Source organism: the organism of the source record quoted next, unplaced genomic scaffold (assembly GCF_019419815.1).
Source record: "Pyrus x bretschneideri cultivar Hongxiangsu unplaced genomic scaffold, Pyrus_bretschneideri_v1 Contig19, whole genome shotgun sequence".
Classification (NCBI taxonomy): domain Eukaryota; kingdom Viridiplantae; phylum Streptophyta; class Magnoliopsida; order Rosales; family Rosaceae; genus Pyrus; species Pyrus x bretschneideri.
Window position 1 is genome coordinate 1,296,359 of NW_025999490.1, and position 17,978 is coordinate 1,314,336.

The 17,978-nt window shown below is 35.3% G+C and overlaps 3 protein-coding genes across 8 annotated transcripts; 1 reads left to right on the plus strand and 2 right to left on the minus strand.

Annotated features, from left to right (window-relative positions):
* Nucleotides 1-188: 188 nt before the first annotated feature.
* LOC103933246 (probable LRR receptor-like serine/threonine-protein kinase At1g56130) lies at nucleotides 189-9,835 on the minus strand. 4 transcript variants are annotated; one of them, XM_048582802.1, is made up of 25 exons: nucleotides 9,683-9,835; nucleotides 6,883-7,126; nucleotides 6,371-6,557; nucleotides 6,154-6,225; nucleotides 5,764-5,835; nucleotides 5,464-5,535; nucleotides 5,266-5,337; nucleotides 5,078-5,149; nucleotides 4,901-4,972; nucleotides 4,739-4,810; nucleotides 4,583-4,654; nucleotides 4,398-4,469; nucleotides 4,233-4,304; nucleotides 3,983-4,048; nucleotides 3,770-3,832; nucleotides 3,536-3,580; nucleotides 3,371-3,429; nucleotides 2,782-3,167; nucleotides 2,441-2,636; nucleotides 2,176-2,340; nucleotides 1,937-2,055; nucleotides 1,586-1,796; nucleotides 1,243-1,474; nucleotides 941-1,091; nucleotides 189-852 (listed from the first exon to the last, which is right to left on the minus strand). In XM_048582802.1, the coding sequence occupies exons 2-25, from the start codon at nucleotides 6,992-6,994 to the stop codon at nucleotides 421-423; spliced, it is 3,144 nt and encodes a 1,047-aa protein (XP_048438759.1). In that variant the 5' UTR covers nucleotides 6,995-7,126; nucleotides 9,683-9,835; the 3' UTR covers nucleotides 189-420. The 4 variants fall into 4 exon arrangements, with proteins under 4 accessions (XP_048438759.1, XP_048438760.1, XP_048438761.1 ...); XM_048582803.1 differs by having other exon boundaries at nucleotides 6,883-7,138; nucleotides 9,683-9,826; XM_048582804.1 differs by having other exon boundaries at nucleotides 9,678-9,795.
* Nucleotides 9,836-11,059: 1,224 nt separating this feature from the next.
* Nucleotides 11,060-13,581, plus strand: LOC125476549 (acyl-coenzyme A thioesterase 13-like). 2 transcript variants are annotated; one of them, XM_048582817.1, is made up of 3 exons: nucleotides 11,060-11,217; nucleotides 11,959-12,551; nucleotides 13,122-13,581. In XM_048582817.1, the coding sequence occupies exon 2, from the start codon at nucleotides 12,035-12,037 to the stop codon at nucleotides 12,515-12,517; it is 483 nt and encodes a 160-aa protein (XP_048438774.1). In that variant the 5' UTR covers nucleotides 11,060-11,217; nucleotides 11,959-12,034; the 3' UTR covers nucleotides 12,518-12,551; nucleotides 13,122-13,581. The 2 variants fall into 2 exon arrangements, with proteins under 2 accessions (XP_048438774.1, XP_048438773.1); XM_048582816.1 differs by lacking the exon at nucleotides 13,122-13,581 and having other exon boundaries at nucleotides 11,959-12,633.
* Nucleotides 12,682-15,862, minus strand: LOC125476546. Of its 2 annotated transcripts, XM_048582811.1 has the most exons (5): nucleotides 15,523-15,862; nucleotides 15,011-15,091; nucleotides 13,875-13,964; nucleotides 13,710-13,767; nucleotides 13,034-13,172 (listed from the first exon to the last, which is right to left on the minus strand). In XM_048582811.1, exons 1-5 carry the CDS (start codon nucleotides 15,577-15,579, stop codon nucleotides 13,159-13,161), a joined length of 300 nt encoding a protein of 99 aa, XP_048438768.1. In that variant the 5' UTR covers nucleotides 15,580-15,862; the 3' UTR covers nucleotides 13,034-13,158. The 2 variants fall into 2 exon arrangements, with proteins under 2 accessions (XP_048438767.1, XP_048438768.1); XM_048582810.1 differs by lacking the exon at nucleotides 13,710-13,767 and having other exon boundaries at nucleotides 12,682-13,172; nucleotides 15,523-15,860.
* Between the last annotated feature and the right edge of the window lie 2,116 nt (nucleotides 15,863-17,978).

The window sequence follows — 17,978 nt, forward strand, 5'->3', positions numbered from 1 at the left end:
TTGCTTATGTTTTATTATACGTACTTTGCTATTGGATAGAAAAGGGCGGTTCTATTCACACCTATTTTTACCTCCACTCACTCTTTTCAATTTCGGACCGTCAGATCGAATGAATTAAAAAAATATCAAAAGACAAAAAATAACAAAAAAATGTGTGAAAAGTTAAAATGGGAGTGAATAGCACCAACTATAGAAAAAGAAACATCCATTTTTTTCCTCTTGATTAAAAGAGGAGATTTACACTGCAACTTACTAACACAAAATTGACATGTAAGTTTGACTCAAATATCTATAAAATCGTATCTTATTTTAGATATACATCATCATAGCCAAAACCTCAGAGGTAGAAAAGACCCAAGGACAAGTACAGGGTGCATAAAGGGATAAAAGGAGCGTGCGGAAATTATTTCTCATTATTTATCACCTTCCTTCTCCAATAATGCCAGTGAGCATTGATTGAGTGACGTTTACAGGAGAAGGTGCAAGGTCACCCCCGGGGGTGTTAACACCACTTGCATTGCTGCCTTCGGGCTGATAGTTGAGGCGAACATTACTGTACTTGGATGCAGTTGATGGGGTATCATCCTTCATCAAAAAGCTACCTGTTGACAATGTCGTTACATCTTTAAAATCATAATCTGTCAAATAGCTCGGCTTCGACATGACAGTGCTTATGTCAATATCTCCAGAGAGCATTGCCACCACACGTGACATGGATGGCCTCGTCATCGGTGATGCCTGCGTGCATAGGAGAGATGCTCTTATCAATCTAGTCGCTTCAGTTTCGTCAAACTCTGTCAATCTCGGATCCACCAGCCCTAGAATTTGGTCGTTTTCATGTAGAGTCCATGCCTGAAAACATTATGCCATGGTCCAAGGAAAGGGTGAATAAGTTTTTCACAACAATGCCAAAATAAAGCTAGGGGAATGCAATTCCTACCCATTCAAGAAGATAAATCTTTTCTGGATCTAAGTTATTGTCAGAGTTTGGCCTCCCACTGAGGATCTCCAAAGCAACGACTCCAAAACCAAACACATCAGCCTTCTCTGTCAAATGTCCACGCATTGCATACTCTGGTGCCAAATAGCCTCTGCAATGCAAGATAATAAAATGTTTGCACAATGTTTCTTGAGATCATTAGTAGCATTATTAACATGATGTGTATTAAAATTTCATGCAATTATAAATGTGTGTGGCTATAATATATGTAACCTACGGAAAAACAATAAAGGATGGCTTACATTGTCCCTGCAACCCGGGTGCTGATGTGGGTTTTCTCGTCATCATAAAGCTTTGCTAGTCCAAAATCTGATATTTTTGGGGAGAGTTCTGCATCAAGCAAAATATTACTCGCTTTGACATCTCGATGTACAATCCTTGGCCTTGACTCCTCATGAAGGTAAGCAAGTCCTCTTGCTGTTCCCAACAATATATTGAATCGAGTAGGCCAGTCAAGGTGCAAGTTACTTGTCCCTGAAATATTTGTGAACACATCCAATCAAAAACATTTAAAAAAAATTTTAGAGTGCATGAAATTGCAGAAAATGCTGCTTTTATGCAACCTAAAAGTAGATAGGTTTGTACCAAAAAGTGCCTGATCAAGGCTCTTGTTTTCAAGATACTCATAAACCAAAATGCGTTGGCTGCCTTCGATGCAGCATCCATACAATTTCACTAGATTTCGATGTTGCACAGCAGATATGGTAGCAATTTCAGATACAAATTGACTCTTCCCTTGGTGAGATGCTACTGAAAGTTGCTTCACAGCCACTACTCTCCCATCAGAAAGTGTACCCTACAATGTACACAGAAACACAATTTAGTGACATGAAAGGAAAGAAAAAAGGAGCTATATTTTCCTCTCACTTGCTCGCTCTTTCTCCATTTCTCTTGTCATTACATCAAGTATATGTATTGATGTAATACGGATTTCACCTTATAAACAGGGCCATATCCTCCCTCTCCTAGCTTATTTGAAGGATTAAAATCTTCAGTTGCAGATCTTAATTCAGCATAACTGAAAGTATATGGTCGCGGGCCTAATCCTAGAATATCTGCACATTCATGAAACAGTTGACATAAGTTTTACTTTCATGAAAGCATTCTTACTTATGTGTGTTAATATTAGGGCAATGAAACCTGAATTGGGTACCAGTAATGATATGGTCGTTTACCTTCATCGTCTTCTTTTTCTGATCTTTTCCTCCTCTTATATAGAATCACAAATATTAATAGCAAGCTCACAACTCCAACAGGAACTGCAATACCGACTATCAACCCAGTCTTGCTCTTCTTTCCTGGAGTAGTTGGTGGAAGCCCGGCAACTGTTGGTGTAAAATCTGAGTGACAAAACAGACGAATTCTTCAGTGTCAATTAATAGCAGAAAAATACATTTAAACCACTCACAGGAAATCTCTATAAGTTAACACATATTATACCTGAAGCAGCATGGACAGCTGCTATTAGCGGGCCGTAATCACCTTGTTCAGGTATGCAACAAGTCCCTTTACCAGCCCAAAACAGATGAATTTCAAGATAATTCTCTGACACGTTAACATTAAATTTTGTCACAACTGCTCGGTTAACACCACCTGCCTCCGATGATATGTCAAAGTCCTTCGTCCTGCGGGTACCCTAACAACCAAATGAAGAGGTAGGCGATAATTCTAGTCTCCTTTAAATCACTGTCTTTAGTTAATGTAGCTTAAAACATCGAAAACCTGTCCAATGAGTATTTACTTCAAATAAGTTAGAATTTTTATTCTATAAGTAGCCTTACCTGAATATAGATATCAAATACACGCCGTCCTAGACTTTGCCATTTTTGCGAAGTGCGACTTTCATAAACTGTCTCTGCAAAGTGCAATGTTACAGTGTAAGGCCCATTCTGAAGGCCCAGGCCATAGTATCTTAGTGATCCTGGGGACACTCTTGAAGTTTGGAAAAGCTCTGGGGTCACATCTGTTCCGGTGACTTGTGCAAGGGTATTTTCCAGAAACGATGGGTCCTTTCTGTCAGAAAACAAACCGGCATTGCTGACAGCCCATTTCTCTGTACTGGTTACATTGAATGTTGCTGGGCCAAGAGCTGAGTCTTCAGTCTCATATAATATGCCATCACTTCCCGTCATTTGTTTTCCACCACACTTGATTGAGAAGTTTGCATCTGTAAAGTTAACGTCAAATTGAAGACTCTTACTAATGTTCTTCAGTCACATATTTCTACCCAGTTATGCGTATTACTGAACTTATGAAAACATGCTTGCAATCTATATCCATATGTATATATAACAAGAGAAGCAATGCCTTTTCCTCTAACATGACGTTGCGTTAAAATAGTAAATGATGGGTGACATAAGAGCATATTACATCGTGGGGCATTTCGATTGCATGGAAAATTTCTCTGGAGGCAATTCAATCCAGGAAGACTGCAAACACAGAGAACAATTATTATTTATCCAAATAGAATCATGTAGTGGAAGAGTAGTGATAGTATTGCTTGTCTAAAAACGAGTAAGAGAAACTTCAACTCACGTTATGTTTGAACTGTCAAATGTGAAGTTGTTGACCACTAAGTTCCTGCATAAAATCATTAATCAATCAACATATAAAGAAATATATCTTTATCAAATGAAAATTCCATGTACAAGATCAAAACTTGGTAGGCAAGAAGCACTGTGAAAACGAATCTCAGCGGTAATTTTTTGTCCGAACATATTATGGTGATTTAAACTGTAAAATGAAGGTGAAAGATAAAAGGACACGTACAGTTGCGTTATTGTGATCACCCATTGAGGAAAGCTTCCTGATAAAAAATTGTAAGACAAATCTCTGCAAATAACAAAATAGAATCAGAAGACACAAAATGCATGAAAGTTATTAAGAACTTGTGTAAGATAAGATTAGAATGATTACGATTATACACAAACATATACATGCACCGTGCATTCTATATGACTACTTTAAGAAACGAGGACTTACATAGTCTGAAGTTGATTGCTCTTTTGGCTCGGAAGAGGTCCGGACAGACTATTGTTTCCAAGAAACCTGGCCATTTTGATTATAGTAGAAGGCATCCAAAAAAGAAAAAGAGATGAACAAACAAAAGGTCAGATTTGCACAAAATCTAGAAGGATTAGTCCAGATCTCCAATCAAAGTAGGGAATGTTAAAGATTTGATAACTTATGTATGGTAAGGCAAGAAAAAGATAATAATAAAGACGGGGATTACAAGGATGTAAGAGAACTCAAGTTGAACAAAGAACTTGGGAGTTGGCCTGTCAAATTGTTGAAACTCAGATCCCTGCACACCAACGATAAGTTGAGAGGAGCAATCAGAATGAAAGAAAACTAATTGGTCTCGTTGGGATTCAAGCTTATATTTGCTGGTACGTACAGTGTCTGTAGACTTTGAAATTCTCCAATATCAGATGGGATGGTACCAGTGATTAATGCGTTTCGTAGTTTTCTGTATTCCAAAAACATAAAATTTGATAAAAAGTAGATGGAGTAAGATATCAATTTTCAAAAGGAAAAAGAAGTTAGATGAGAGTATCTGGATCGATGAGAATCTTCACTTACAAATCAGTCAAGCTTTTCAGATTTTTTATGAAATCAAGAGAGGAGCTCCCATTGTATATATCACTGATTCGCCTACATCATTATATGCAAAATAAACTGAAATCCCGTCTTCGAAGAAAGAGAGAGAATTACAATTTATGCTACATTTGTACTTACAGAGAGTTCAATGAGGTCAGTTGAGAAAAGCTGGTTGGTATTGGGCCTTCGAAAGAGTTCCCTTGAAATCGCCTACAGAAACATATAAGAAGCTTGTGAACAAATTATCCATCTCAGGTCTACTTTCATAAACTGCAAAAGATCAATGGTTTCTCTACTTACAAATCAGTGAGTTGTGTCCAATTCCCTATGAAATCAGGTATCTTTCCCGAGAAAGGACTGTCCGATGCCCAGCTAAAATTCAAATAGTTGACTTATACTAAGCTCATCCAAGAAAAGCAATCTCAAAGTACTGGATAAGCGAACAAATCTAAAATATGATTTAAGAGCCGTTCTTACAGCTTCTGCATCTTGGTGAGCTTGGCAAATGTTGAAGGAATTTCACCACTGAGTCCACAGCTGTCCATGTAACTGTGAAAATCATAAGGCAACTGATTAATACCCATTTCATACGATAACGTGCAATTTTGCTCATCCGTAAGGAATTAACATGTAATTCAAATTTGATGATTTAACGAAGCACTTACATTCCCTCGAGCTTGACTAAATTACCAAGTTCTGGAGGGAGTGTTCCGGAGAAATTATTTGATCCGATGCCCCTACAAGTCATGTTGAACAGGCAAACACTTACTTGAAAGCAATTATTGAAGAGTGATAGAAGGTTCTGTATCTAATGTTTACGACACAAAATTTTATTGTATGCTTTCTCATTTTTCATGGCTTACAGCAGAGTTAGCTCCGTAAGGTTTCCAAGCTCCTTGGGGATGGGCCCAGAGAATGAATTGATGCCAATTGACCTGAATGGAGATAAGCACCATTAAACTTAATTACATTACATAACAGGAAACTAGTACCGCATTATTCAATAAAAGCATAATGATTTTTTTGTAGATTATGGCATAAATAGTAGCAAAAAGGCGTAAATAACATAACTGTAGATTATGATATTCAAAATGAAGTATACAAATTGCTACGGGTCTCATCAGAAGTATGAGTACTTAAAGAAATGTTCTCTCACTACTTACAATTCAGTCAATGCAGACATGTTGCCAATGAACGCCGGTAGGGGACCGGTGAAATAATTTTGATCGATTTTCCTACAAAAATTGAAAGGAAGTGTAATTGTTAACTCTAAATCTTCCAACATCTCCATATTTTTGTTGAAATCCCACATCGGCAAGAGAAATAACGAAAGAAGAGTTTAAATATCCAAATCCCACTCCAACTAATACCGAGGCCTTTTGGGATAAACCTCACACCTAACGGATTGTGCAGGTGTTACCAAGGTCGAGACAATATCGCTATTGTTTGAAGTGAGCCTTTTGTCCATCTCTCTGATAATTCTACAATTTTTAATTCCAATATATGATTTTGATGAACCAAAAACAGAGAAGGGAGTTGAAAAAAATTCATACAAAAATGTGAGATATCTCAGAGCCACAAATTCTTCTGGAAACACCCCTCGTTTGTTTAGAGCATACACTCTCCTGGAAATCAAAAAGATTGAACATTTAGAACTACATAAAATGGAGCGAGACAGTCAAATTATGACGTTAATATATATAGGTAGCAAGTGAAAAATCAGCAGTGGCATGGAAATCTTGTTCATCAAGAGAGAGTAGTTTAACATACAGTTTGGTGATGTGGCATGTAGCATTGTTGTCGTAAGAACAGTCGCAAACGATGGCTGGGTTGTTATCGGGGCTATCAAAGTCGGTGCCGTTGATGGCAGATCCACTGCAGGGTTCTCCACTGATATTCCACAGCCCCGGCACTGCTTGTGTGTCCCATTGTTCAAATATTGAGTTCAACGCCCTCACTGCACTCTCAGTTAATTCAGTCCTTGTGTGTATTAGATTATATCACACCATAATTTGACTTGTGCTACCACTTACCAGACTATCTCGAACCAAACGAAAGATCAAATTGATTATTACAAAGGAAAATTACCCTTAATTTTTGGATGTTTTGTATATGGGAAGAAAAAGGGCTTTACAATAATTTCTTCGAAACTTCATTTCATTTTGTTGAAGAACACTTAAAATGTCATTTTGTTGAGGGAAAAAAACCCAGTTCCTGGTCAAAAACACTTAAATGTGGCAAAGTGCGTGTGTGTGTGTGTGAGAGAGAGAGAGAGAGAGAACCTTCAGATGGATCAGCGGTAGCATTTTGAGCAAAGGACAGCTGAAACCAGAAGCAGCTGAGGAAGCAGAGTAATAGTATCCTCATCATCAACTTTATCTTCATATTGTACATGTGCAGAACTTGCTCTCCTCGACGGCGTGAACTTAAACGACCAATACTTGAACTGTCGGTAAGCGGTTCGGCTTCTAGCTCAAGTTCAGTCTCAAGCTAAGTCTCAGTCTCCAGCTAGCACATTCCGATTGGCTGAATCATGCACTGCATGTAAGAAGAAGAAGACCATTAGATTTTAGTCATATATTGACAACGTATATATATATAATATATTTTGTCCAAGTTGCATGATCAAATGGCGGCCACTTTTTTAATTTCCCACCTGGAGTTGGCCAAGTCTTTGATCATATTAGTTGAATTCACATTGAGCTGCTTTAGTGTTGAAATATTTATATACAATTCTAGATTGTTAATATTTTTCTGGTTGAAAAATCAAGGGATTGACTTATGGATAAACATTCTTGCTCAGTTGGCCAATTACCGTAATTATGGAGAGGGATTTTTCTCGATAGCGAAAGAACAAAGGATTAATTCTTTGTTAGTTGGTGATTTTGATATGACATCAAATGTCATTGTGACAATTCTTAAACTAATCACATTATTATGTCTAACAAAACACACTATTCGATTAGTTTTTTTTTTTCTTTCTAAAAAGATGGGCAATTAGTGGTTCGTGCTCTGAATAGGCTAGTTAAAAATTGTACCCTACCTATCAGTAACCTTATTCAAACAAGTACGCATATTATACAGAAAGTCAAACCGCCACGTATGAACCCATCACCATCCCACCCATCTTGGCGTAATTATTTCGATGGCTTGTTTTTGTTTAAAGCAAGAGGAGGTAGGTGATGAGTTGCTGTACTGACGTTATAATGGAATCGGTATTTAATTAATAATTTTAATTGGCATTAATTATGTACTTAATTAAAAGTATATATAACTTAATTGTTACCAAGAACTATCATTATATTATACATTTAGTCTAAAAAGGGCAGCTCAAACCAATAAGACTTTATGCATTATGAGAGCTGGCAAAGAACGTTTAACGTATGCAATATTACCTTAATTTTACAAAGAAGTTTCCACGACTTAAACTCGTGACCCTTTTGGATCACAAATTATCAACATTTCCACTACGCCAAAACTCGACCTCAATTGTATCTTTAATCTATAAACAAAATATGGAACACTGGTTATTGAGGCTAATTCTTTAAGGATTCTTATTAAAAGGAGCATATGGGGAATTCTCTAATTTACTCTTCTTAAAGGTACTTCTCGGATTTTGGCCAAAGATTCTTACAGAGTTAGTGTGAAGGATTAACGCTTCACATTTGTCGAACTCATACAGTACTTTTAATAGATCTTTCATTTGTAGACTAAAACTACAATTTAGTAATAATTCACAAACCAGTACTATGATTTTCTCCTTTTCAATGTTAGGGGAAAAATATTGTTCATATCAAAGACTCATACTCATCCTCGCAATCGTATCAATAAGAAAAAGGTAATGCTATTTTCTATTTATTTTATTTTATTCATTCTATCTGATGATTAGAAATTAAAAAAAAAATGTATAAAAAATAAAAATAAGTATGTAGATAGTATCAATCTAAATTTATCTCTCTTTAACATAAAATAAAACTTATAATTTATATTAACCAGTTATACAAATTGGGTAGGAAAGGGAAGGAATACACAGATTCTGCCAAGTTACATTGGTGTAAAGACACGTAGCTTGCACCGCATGCAGTGCGATCAAGTGGCGGCCCAAGTTGATGAGTTTTCCATAAAGTTAAATAAGTTTGATCATGGATAATATATTAAATGCATAAATAATTATTAAATATTGCCAAACCACAGCAGTGTTTTAAATTTTTTTAAACTAAGCAAACAGACGGGGAAGTGGAAAAATTAAGTTCTCATTTCTATTTTTTCTACTTCATTAATTTTTTTTATTTTTTATTAAAATCTAAGTTATTAATTATTTTAATAATAAAATATTTTTTTTATTTCTAAATATATTCAATGAGTGTTAAAAACATTACATTTGGTATATTTTAATTATAGCTAAATTTTTTATTATACATTTTTATTTTTAGTTTGTACCCATTTTTAATTTGCAACCTTTCTTTTAATTTATACAAATTTTCTTTTAAGTTTTAATTTGTAACCATATATTAATTCTTTTTTGTGACCATAATTTTTAAACTTTTATTTGTATTTGTATCCATAATTTTTTGTTTTGCTACATGTACCAATGCTAATTATATGTATTTATTTTATGTTTTAAAATAGATCAATAATTATTTTTCAAAATAAGTTAATAATTATGTGGGTACATTATTTTTTGCTATAATTTTTGTGAAAAACAATATTACTCTAAAATTGATTTTTAAGTATTTATTATATTTAAAATATTATTTAAATTTGCTTAAATTTCATAATTTGTGGAACATTAAATGTATAAATGCATGAGTTAAATATCATAAATGATGCTAAAAATCTTGATCAAATTATTTAAACTAATAAAATTTTAGTCTATCAATTAGATTGATTTGGGATGAAAACCAAAATGACCATAGGGAAATATACTGCTCTTGATTGCATCTGTTGGTTACAGTTGAGGATGAACTTTAACATTTCGAAAGAGAAAGATAGCTGGTTAGCGGTTGATCTCCTGTATTTTATATGTGCATATCATATGAAGAGAGAGAGAGAGAGAGAGAGAGAGAGAGAGAGATACCCGACCTGCTGTTGAAGCAGAAGATGGAGGAGCTGAAGCAGAAGCAAGCAGCAAACTGGTAGGAAGATATCAGAGATGGCGGCTTCTTCGCCCACTAGCTCTGGAATTCCCCTCTCTCCTCTCTCTCCTCTCTCTTTAACCTACTATGAGTGTATGAGAATGAAAATGACAATTCCCACTTGCATAAACCAAAATATATATGGCCTCATGGGAGCAGTATATATAAGTATATATAGTGGCATGATTAGTCTCAGCCAATGTCAGTCTCTGTATTCTTCAAACCAGCAATTTGTTTATTCAACAACTATAGAATAATTAAAATGTAGAACCACGAAAAGTAATATGATATTTATGCATTTTATTATTGGTTTGATCTCATGCTTTCTTTTTTTTCTTTCTAAAACTTAATTCAATAATGCTATTTTTTATTAAAAAAGAAAAAAAATGAAGTAATTAATTTTTTTTTTCTTCATATTTTTAACTAGATGTAAAAGCTGTTAAACCTTAGAACCTAAACAAGTTCTTGCCCTTTAATCCAATTTCCCCTTCACTTTGTTGAGATTCTGCTAATTTCATTTAGCCTTTCATGTTTATCTTTAAAAAAAAATCGTAACTTTGCCCCTTTAACTCAATTTTGACTTCATTTGGTCGAGATTCTACTAATTCGTGAAAAATGAATGGAATACGTGACATGTTATACATTTTGTTTATATGCATCTATTAAAGCTAAACATGATTCTTTAACTTTAATCAAGTTGGAGCAATGATCTATTAACTAAAAATCTATTATCATTAGTCCCGCAACTCATTAAAACGTGTAGCTATAATTATTTTCGTTAACTTTGTCAGAATTTTGTCAAAATGAGTTATGTTGAAAGGACCATTGCTACAATTGGGATCCCTCAACTCATCAAAACTTCTAGCTATGATCTTTTTCATCAACTTCGTCAGAATTTTGTCAAAATGAGTTATGTTGGAATTACTATTTCTACAATTGAGTTAAAGTTGAGGGATCATTGCTTCAATTGGGTTAAAGTTGAGAGATCATTTTTCCAGTTAGATTAAAGTTGAGGACAAAGGGTAATAAATTTTTAGTTGAGGGAACACAGTTGCACGTTTTGCTGAGCTAGAGGCTTAATGATAATGAATTTTTAATTTATGGATTATTGTTTGAATTGAATTAAAGTTAAGAAATCATTACTACAACTAGACACATAAAAAAATTTAAAATTATAAAATAACATATATAATGTTTCGCTTCGTATTGTGAGCACATTGAAATCTCTATAGCGAAAAGAGTGAGTTGCTAGCTATTGAAATTCCCTAAGGTATTGGTAATTGTGTTTAATTAAAAGATAAAAAAAAAAATTTATTGTCAATTGAATGAGTTGGGATGCCAAACTTCCAATTTGACCTCTGTTTGCTTTTTCATTTGTTGGTCAAAACACCCCTCTTGCACATCTCACGTCTATCTTCTGTCTCACTCGCATTTCTACAAACGAACTGACTCAGAGAAAGGACGCAGCTGACAGCCCTCAAGGTTCAGATCTCTCTGTTATAGCTTTCTCTAATTAATTAATTCAATTAAGAGCTCTGTTTCTCTGTCTTTTTTTTTTTTAATTTTTTTATCAGATTATCCTTGATTTATGCGTCTGTTTCTGAATTTGTGAATAACATGGGAATTTGTATAAACTGCTCCTGAATTTGTGAAGAATATGGTTGTTTTGATTCTCGGAAAATATTTATGAAATTTTGGTTTGTGTTACCGTCTCTGGGTTGATCTGTTTGTATGCAAGTTCTCATTTTTTCCCCTCCATGGATGTAATTTAAGGGTGTACTGCTTGATTCCCAGGAAACTTTGGAAGGAAAATGATAGAAAATGCAATGCAAAATATAATTCAAATCTTTCTATTTGTGAATTTCTGTGTGTTTGGTTAGAACCTAAGGCCTTGTTTGGTCTGTAGGATCGGATTGGAATGGATGAAATGAAAATGAATCGTATAATTTTTCATATGATTAAATTGATTTCTCAATTTGGTATGATTGAGATCTTCTCATGCTCTAGTAATATCATAAAGGGTGACTCCAAGCCAACAAGGCTGTAAGGAGTGATCTTTCTGTTGCGCTAAGGATTGCCCTCGTTTTGGTAAAATTGTAGAATATGGATATATAACTTGTTCCCTTATGATCTTTTTCTGTTTTTTTTTCCCAGAGTTGCATAATTTTGATCAAGAACTATTATTTTTGTTGGGATTGAGACTGAAAAAAAATCCTTTTGCAGATTAAAATTCCGAAAGAAGAAACGCTCGTAGGCATCAAATCAGCAACAGAAGTTCGAATTGAAGGCAGTAGTTGAAATGAAGAAAGAAGGAGCCGAGGAAACAAGTATGGAGATAGTGAAGAAGTTTTTGGAGAAAGAAGGTGAAATGGCAATCGCCATGGATGGTCTGCCCGACAAGTTCTTTGAGCCCTTCATCCTGAAAGGCGTTAATATCGATCTCCTTGAACCCGGACACATTGTTTGCTCCTTCACAGTTCCCCCGCGTTTGGTGAACGGGGGCAATTTCTTGCACGGTGGAGCCACAGCAACCCTTGTGGATTTGATAGGATCAGCTGCAATCCTCTCCTCTGGAGCTCTCAGTTCCGGAGTTTTGGTGGAGATCAATGTGTCGTACTTGGATTCGGCTTATCCTGGCGAGGAAGTTGAGATCGAGTCCAGGACGTTACGTGTCGGGAAGACTGTTGGTGTTGCTAGTGTTGAGATCAGGAAGAAGAAGACTGGGAAGATTGTTGCTCAGGGCCGTCATACAAAGTACCTTGCTGTTTCTAGCAAACTCTGAACAGCTAGGAATTTGAACCAAGACATGCTATTCGGTCAGTGTTATGTCAAGATTTTTCGACATCGAATAATTTTTTCTGGAGTGAATGTAATACAAGCAACGCTCAGTTAATTTCACTCTGACTGATACAAATAGCTAAGAACAATACAATATTTCGCAAAGAGTTGGCGAAAACCAGAACAGTTAACTGCTTAAGCTTTTAGATCATAACATGATCCAATCCTCAAATTTGTATTCCTCAGACAGATACAATTGTTAAGAACCAGTAAATGCTTCTCAAAAAATTCTCAAAAAACAGGACAGATAATCAGTTAACCCTTCGATCACAACATGAATTCACTGAATCACGAAAAGTTAACCAAAATCAAGAAAACAACATTGACCATTTGAGTCACAATTCGTCAAAATCATATCCATCGTCGTTATTATATCCCTCATCGTAATTGTATTCTTCATCATAATTGTATCCATTATATTCGTCATTTGCAACATGTGTATCATCGTCGTAGCCTTCTCCGGCTTCAGCCTCTTCACTGTACATATTTTCATGTTCGAGCTCCTCATCATGACTAACTTCAAAATGAATCTTTTTCTGATTTGACAGCTGCTTACCACTGCCGCAATTAGACTCCTTGCGTTCTTCAAATCCAGGTCCCTGAAAAACAGACGGAGAAAAAGGTCAGATTAAGCAAATTCAGGATACATTGACAAGTTCTTGCCGTTGCTCGTAAAAACAGACATTCTAAAACCTCTTAGGATTCCTAACAAGGAATTACAATTGCAAAATTATTATATATGGCCAAAAAACTATCAACCATATAACGAGATATAACATTTCCTATTTCCTCAAGTCTTCCATTAGCTGCTCGATTAGCAAACAACCTGTATAAAGATCATGGTTTCACATATTTAGGTTTTATCCTGCCATAGCTTGTACAACTTCGATAGACCTTTATTCCACTATACAAAAATTGGTGTCTGCCGACTGACCAGACATAAACAAGTAACATGTGACGACTATCAAAGTTTGACATACTATTAGTCTACCAGGTTTGTTTGGCTTTTTTAGTCTTTTGCAATCTGCATTAGGTTCACAGGCAACGAGACATATAATGTTTGACAACATAATATACGAATTGCAGAGCTATGAGTAAAGCAAGAATGATTCTAAAATAAGCCAGTAAAAAGATACTTAGAAGCTTTTCATTTAATTTCTTCAAAGCATCAAAGTCGATTTTCGAACTCAGCCTCTGCGAAAAAAGAATGCCATGTAAATAATTGTTGGGTAAGATATAAGTTGCATCATGCTGGAGGAATAATACTTAAACGAAGCATATCCATCAGCTAATTCCCTTACCTCCTTGTTATTTATCACAGTAGAAACTTTGGCGGTTTTTTCTGCAGGTGCAGCTTTCTTGGCTTTTCTGGCTCGTTTTCTACTCTTTCCCTGCCAAATTTATCCATTGTATGTAGAAAATTAGAAATCAATAAGTAAGGCTCAATGCTGGCAGTAACACAAAGACAGATAAACAAAAGGGAAAAACTAAAAAATAAATCAAATGCAGATAAGATTAAAAAAATACTAATTTGTAAGCAGGTGTGACTCCAATAACAGTTGAGAATTTAGGCACAAACGACGAAGAATGGTGAATAAGCTGAATGAATCTTCCAAGCATACATTTTAGAGAACAATGCACACATGACAGTCTAGAAAAATGCAAAGATAAACTCAAATGAAGTCAATATTGGGATAAACCACATAGCTAAGCTAGCCATATCCAGTGATATAATGAATAAATTCAAGATTTTGGTTAGAAGGTCCTTCTTTGAAAGGAATGATTTTACTGCAACGAAATGCATAAAAAGTGCAAGCAAGACACCAGTTCCAAGACATGTGCTCTATCATAACTGAAATTGCCTATTTAGTGGGGCTTAAGGATTCAGAATTTGTTGTTTTATGTGCTTAGGATCTTAAAAGAAGTATTGTTCGTAGATTAGCCATAGTTTCAAAGATTAGGACTAAAAACAAGTTAATTGTCTGGAAGACAAACTGTTTGTTGCAAATTTTAGTTAGGAGCATGCTTTTTGAATTTGGGGGTTAAAAGTTAGAGAAACCAGAAAGCAAAGAGAGGTCAAAGATTAGGGTTTTTGAATCAAGTACGAAAAGAGAGAGTACAGAAGTACTACAAAGAAAGAATTGAGTTAAGAACTTCCAAAAAATCACAGAGCTAAAGAGTAAAGGAAGAATGCAGAGGCAAAGAGTGGAAGGAAGAAAACCAGAAACCCATACAAGGAAAATGTATACTAGTACGGTCATGATCAAATGCAAAATCCCCTCAATCGTTCACTCTGAACAGTCGTGGCCATAAAAAACATAGACGAAAAATAAGAACAAAACCATCGAACAAACAGAAACTACGAAATTGCCTAACATTGCACCAAATCCTTGTGAAAACAAATGTGCCAAAACTTATAAACTTGCAAAGGCATTACCTGATCGTAGTCCTTGTTAAGTACTTCCCAAATGAATCTTTTAAACCGCGCCGCCTCCTTGCTGTTAAGGTACCCAGCAACCTAAAAAACAGAAGCATGAGTTCTTCCATATCGAAATTCACAAACGAAAAATAGAAGCAACAATCGCATAGGAATCCAAATCGCCATACGGACTACCGAGTGGGCTATGATGGAAGTGTTCTCTGATGGGCAGGTGGGTGTAACTTTCAGGATCTCTGCTTTTGCGTTTGATTAAATTTATCCCCTTAATTATCAGACATGGAAAATGTGGTCGATTGTCATGAACCAAGAACTGAACTTTTCACAATAACTACGAAATAAAATTCCAACAACGTCGCATGCAAACTAAAAATTCTTATTATCATCGAAATATTTGAGCACCTACCTAAAATTCATCAACTTATGGAGAATGGGCAGACACCATTCGACGAAAACATTTCAGAAAATTGAACGAAAATAATAAGAAAGCAATGCCTGCTTTATCTGCATACCTCGGAGTCGTCGATATCTGAGAGGCTTTCTGAGACATCGCCATCCGCAGTTGACATTGCAGCTTGCCGCCTTCTTTTGTAAACTCTCGGTTCTTTTGAATTTTATGTAATTTCAGGTCTTGGGTTTTCCAGTTTTCGTGGAACTAGAGTTTATATCGACAGTAATGTCGGCGACAAAACGAACCGACCTAGTTCAGTTTCCCTTTTAGAACTGGAATGGTGGAACCCAACCATGCTCTTCTCTTGTTCAAATCAAATCAAATCAGTCCAGTTTTGGTTCTGTGAATCAAACAATAAAGTAAGTAAGTTAGATGTTAGAGGTTAGATCTGGTTCTAGTTTCATTTTCTTTTTATTTTAATGAAAAAAAGGTAATTACTGACTAAAAGCTCAAAATCTACTGGGCCAGGCCCAAAATAGTAGGAAAAATTAATCAAGAAACCAGGAAAACTCAGCCCAATCTGAAAATCATGTGGGTTTTTTTTTTTTTTTTTTGTGTTTTGCTTTGTTTTGTTTTTGGTAAACAAACCATGTGGTAAACACAAACGGCATGAATTACATCTTACATTGTAGAAATACATTACTATTCCTACTGTTGGAATCAAATTCGCGCATAATCGTTGATATACGAATAATCGTTGGAATCTCTTGAATATCGATAAATAGGAGAATTGTTTGGGGGGATGTAACTAAATTCGAAAATGATTGCCTACATATCTCCTCGTCAAAAAGGGAGAATCAAATAGTTCCATGCATGAGTTGGATGAGCATGTAGAGATGTGTTTGAGCATGTACATGTTAGATGAGATATCAGATATGCGTTATATCTCCTTAGAGGGAACCCTAGCTTGGATATTTATAGATGAGATCTTTCAACTCTTTGTCTTGCTTTTCATGAATGCTTATGCATATTTAAAGCAACATATGAAAGCCAATATTCTCATGATTATCCAAATGTAAAGTGTAAAACAATAATTCATTTATCAATCCAAACACATAAAGCATCATTAACGTCGAATAAAATGATATCAGCAAGAATTAAAGTTAAATAGGTAAAAGATTATATTACCATCATGTTGTTGTTCTCCTTAAAATTTCATTATTTCAATTTTAACACTTTCGTATATTTCTCCTTTCATTAATTCTTGTTCTTTATTTTTAGTGTGGATCAGATTCAAAACCCTTTTACCCACTCCAACTCACATTTTTTTTTCTCATTAACCGACTCCTTCTTACCACTTTCTTTCTTTTCAACTCTCTCCCAACCTTCCAAAACCTCATTATTTTCTTTCTTTTCTTCCAGTTCTTTCCCTTCCGGTAGGCTATTCTCACACCTTCACTTCCCACAAACACCCCCTTCTTTCTCTTATCACAGATGACAAACTACAAAACAACACTCTTCTCTCTCTCTCTCTCTCTCTCTCTCTCTCTCTCTCTCTCTCTCTCTCTGTTGTTTTCATTTTTATTAACTTGTTGCTCATACTCTTTTCTTTTCTTTTCTTTTCCTTGCCTTTCACAACTCCCTCGACACCTCTCTTTCTCTTTCCTCCTTTTATGCTTTTCTTCAAACCCTTATCTTCTTTAATATAGCTGAAAATTTGCATATGTAACAGGAGTAGAATTGGTGAGCAAGATAAAATGGAGATGTAGGCCAAAGAGGCTGGCTGAGAAGGCCAGCTCAACCTTACATAAGCTGCTCAAACTGATGTATAGGCCAACATACAGATTAGGTTGTCGAGCTTTTTGGATAATTTATAGAAGAGATGATAAGGAATAATTTTGTGAAGGAAGTGTTTTTGTTTGATCACAGTAAGTTGGATTTTTAAGCTCCAAACATGACTGTAAGGTTTTATGAGGATTTTCTGAGACTTTCTGTAATGAATGGACAGTTAGATCTTTCTGAGACTTTGATATGTTAAGGTAGAGAGAATAAGGAACAATTTTTATGAAGAAAGTATTTTGATATGAGTAAGAGAAAACGTAGTTTCGAAGCTCACAACAGACCTGACTGGTTGACAGACGAGTGCTGAGCAGTCACTGATTATACCTGAGTTTCTGAAGTTATACAGCTCCTATGGATCTCATATTTGGATGTATTGTATTTAACGAGTTAACGAACAACTTTCTTGAAGACGGCTTTTTGATTTGAACTAAAGAAAATGGTAATTTGATCTGCAAAACAGATATGACGAATTTCTGGTTCTCGAAATTCTTTCTTTTGATAACTAGGAGAAAATGATGATGAGTTTGGTGGAGAGATTTGTTGGGTAAGCTCTTATGCATTTTCTGGGATTTGTATGTGATTTCTTTCTCAGGATTCTCGTTGAAAAATAGAGGGAGATTTGGTGGTGCTTCACGGAGTTGGATAATGGTGCTTCACTAGAACTTGATAACACAAACATTCACATAAACACACAGTATTGGAGTGGTTCACCAAATTGATTATATCCACTGGGGT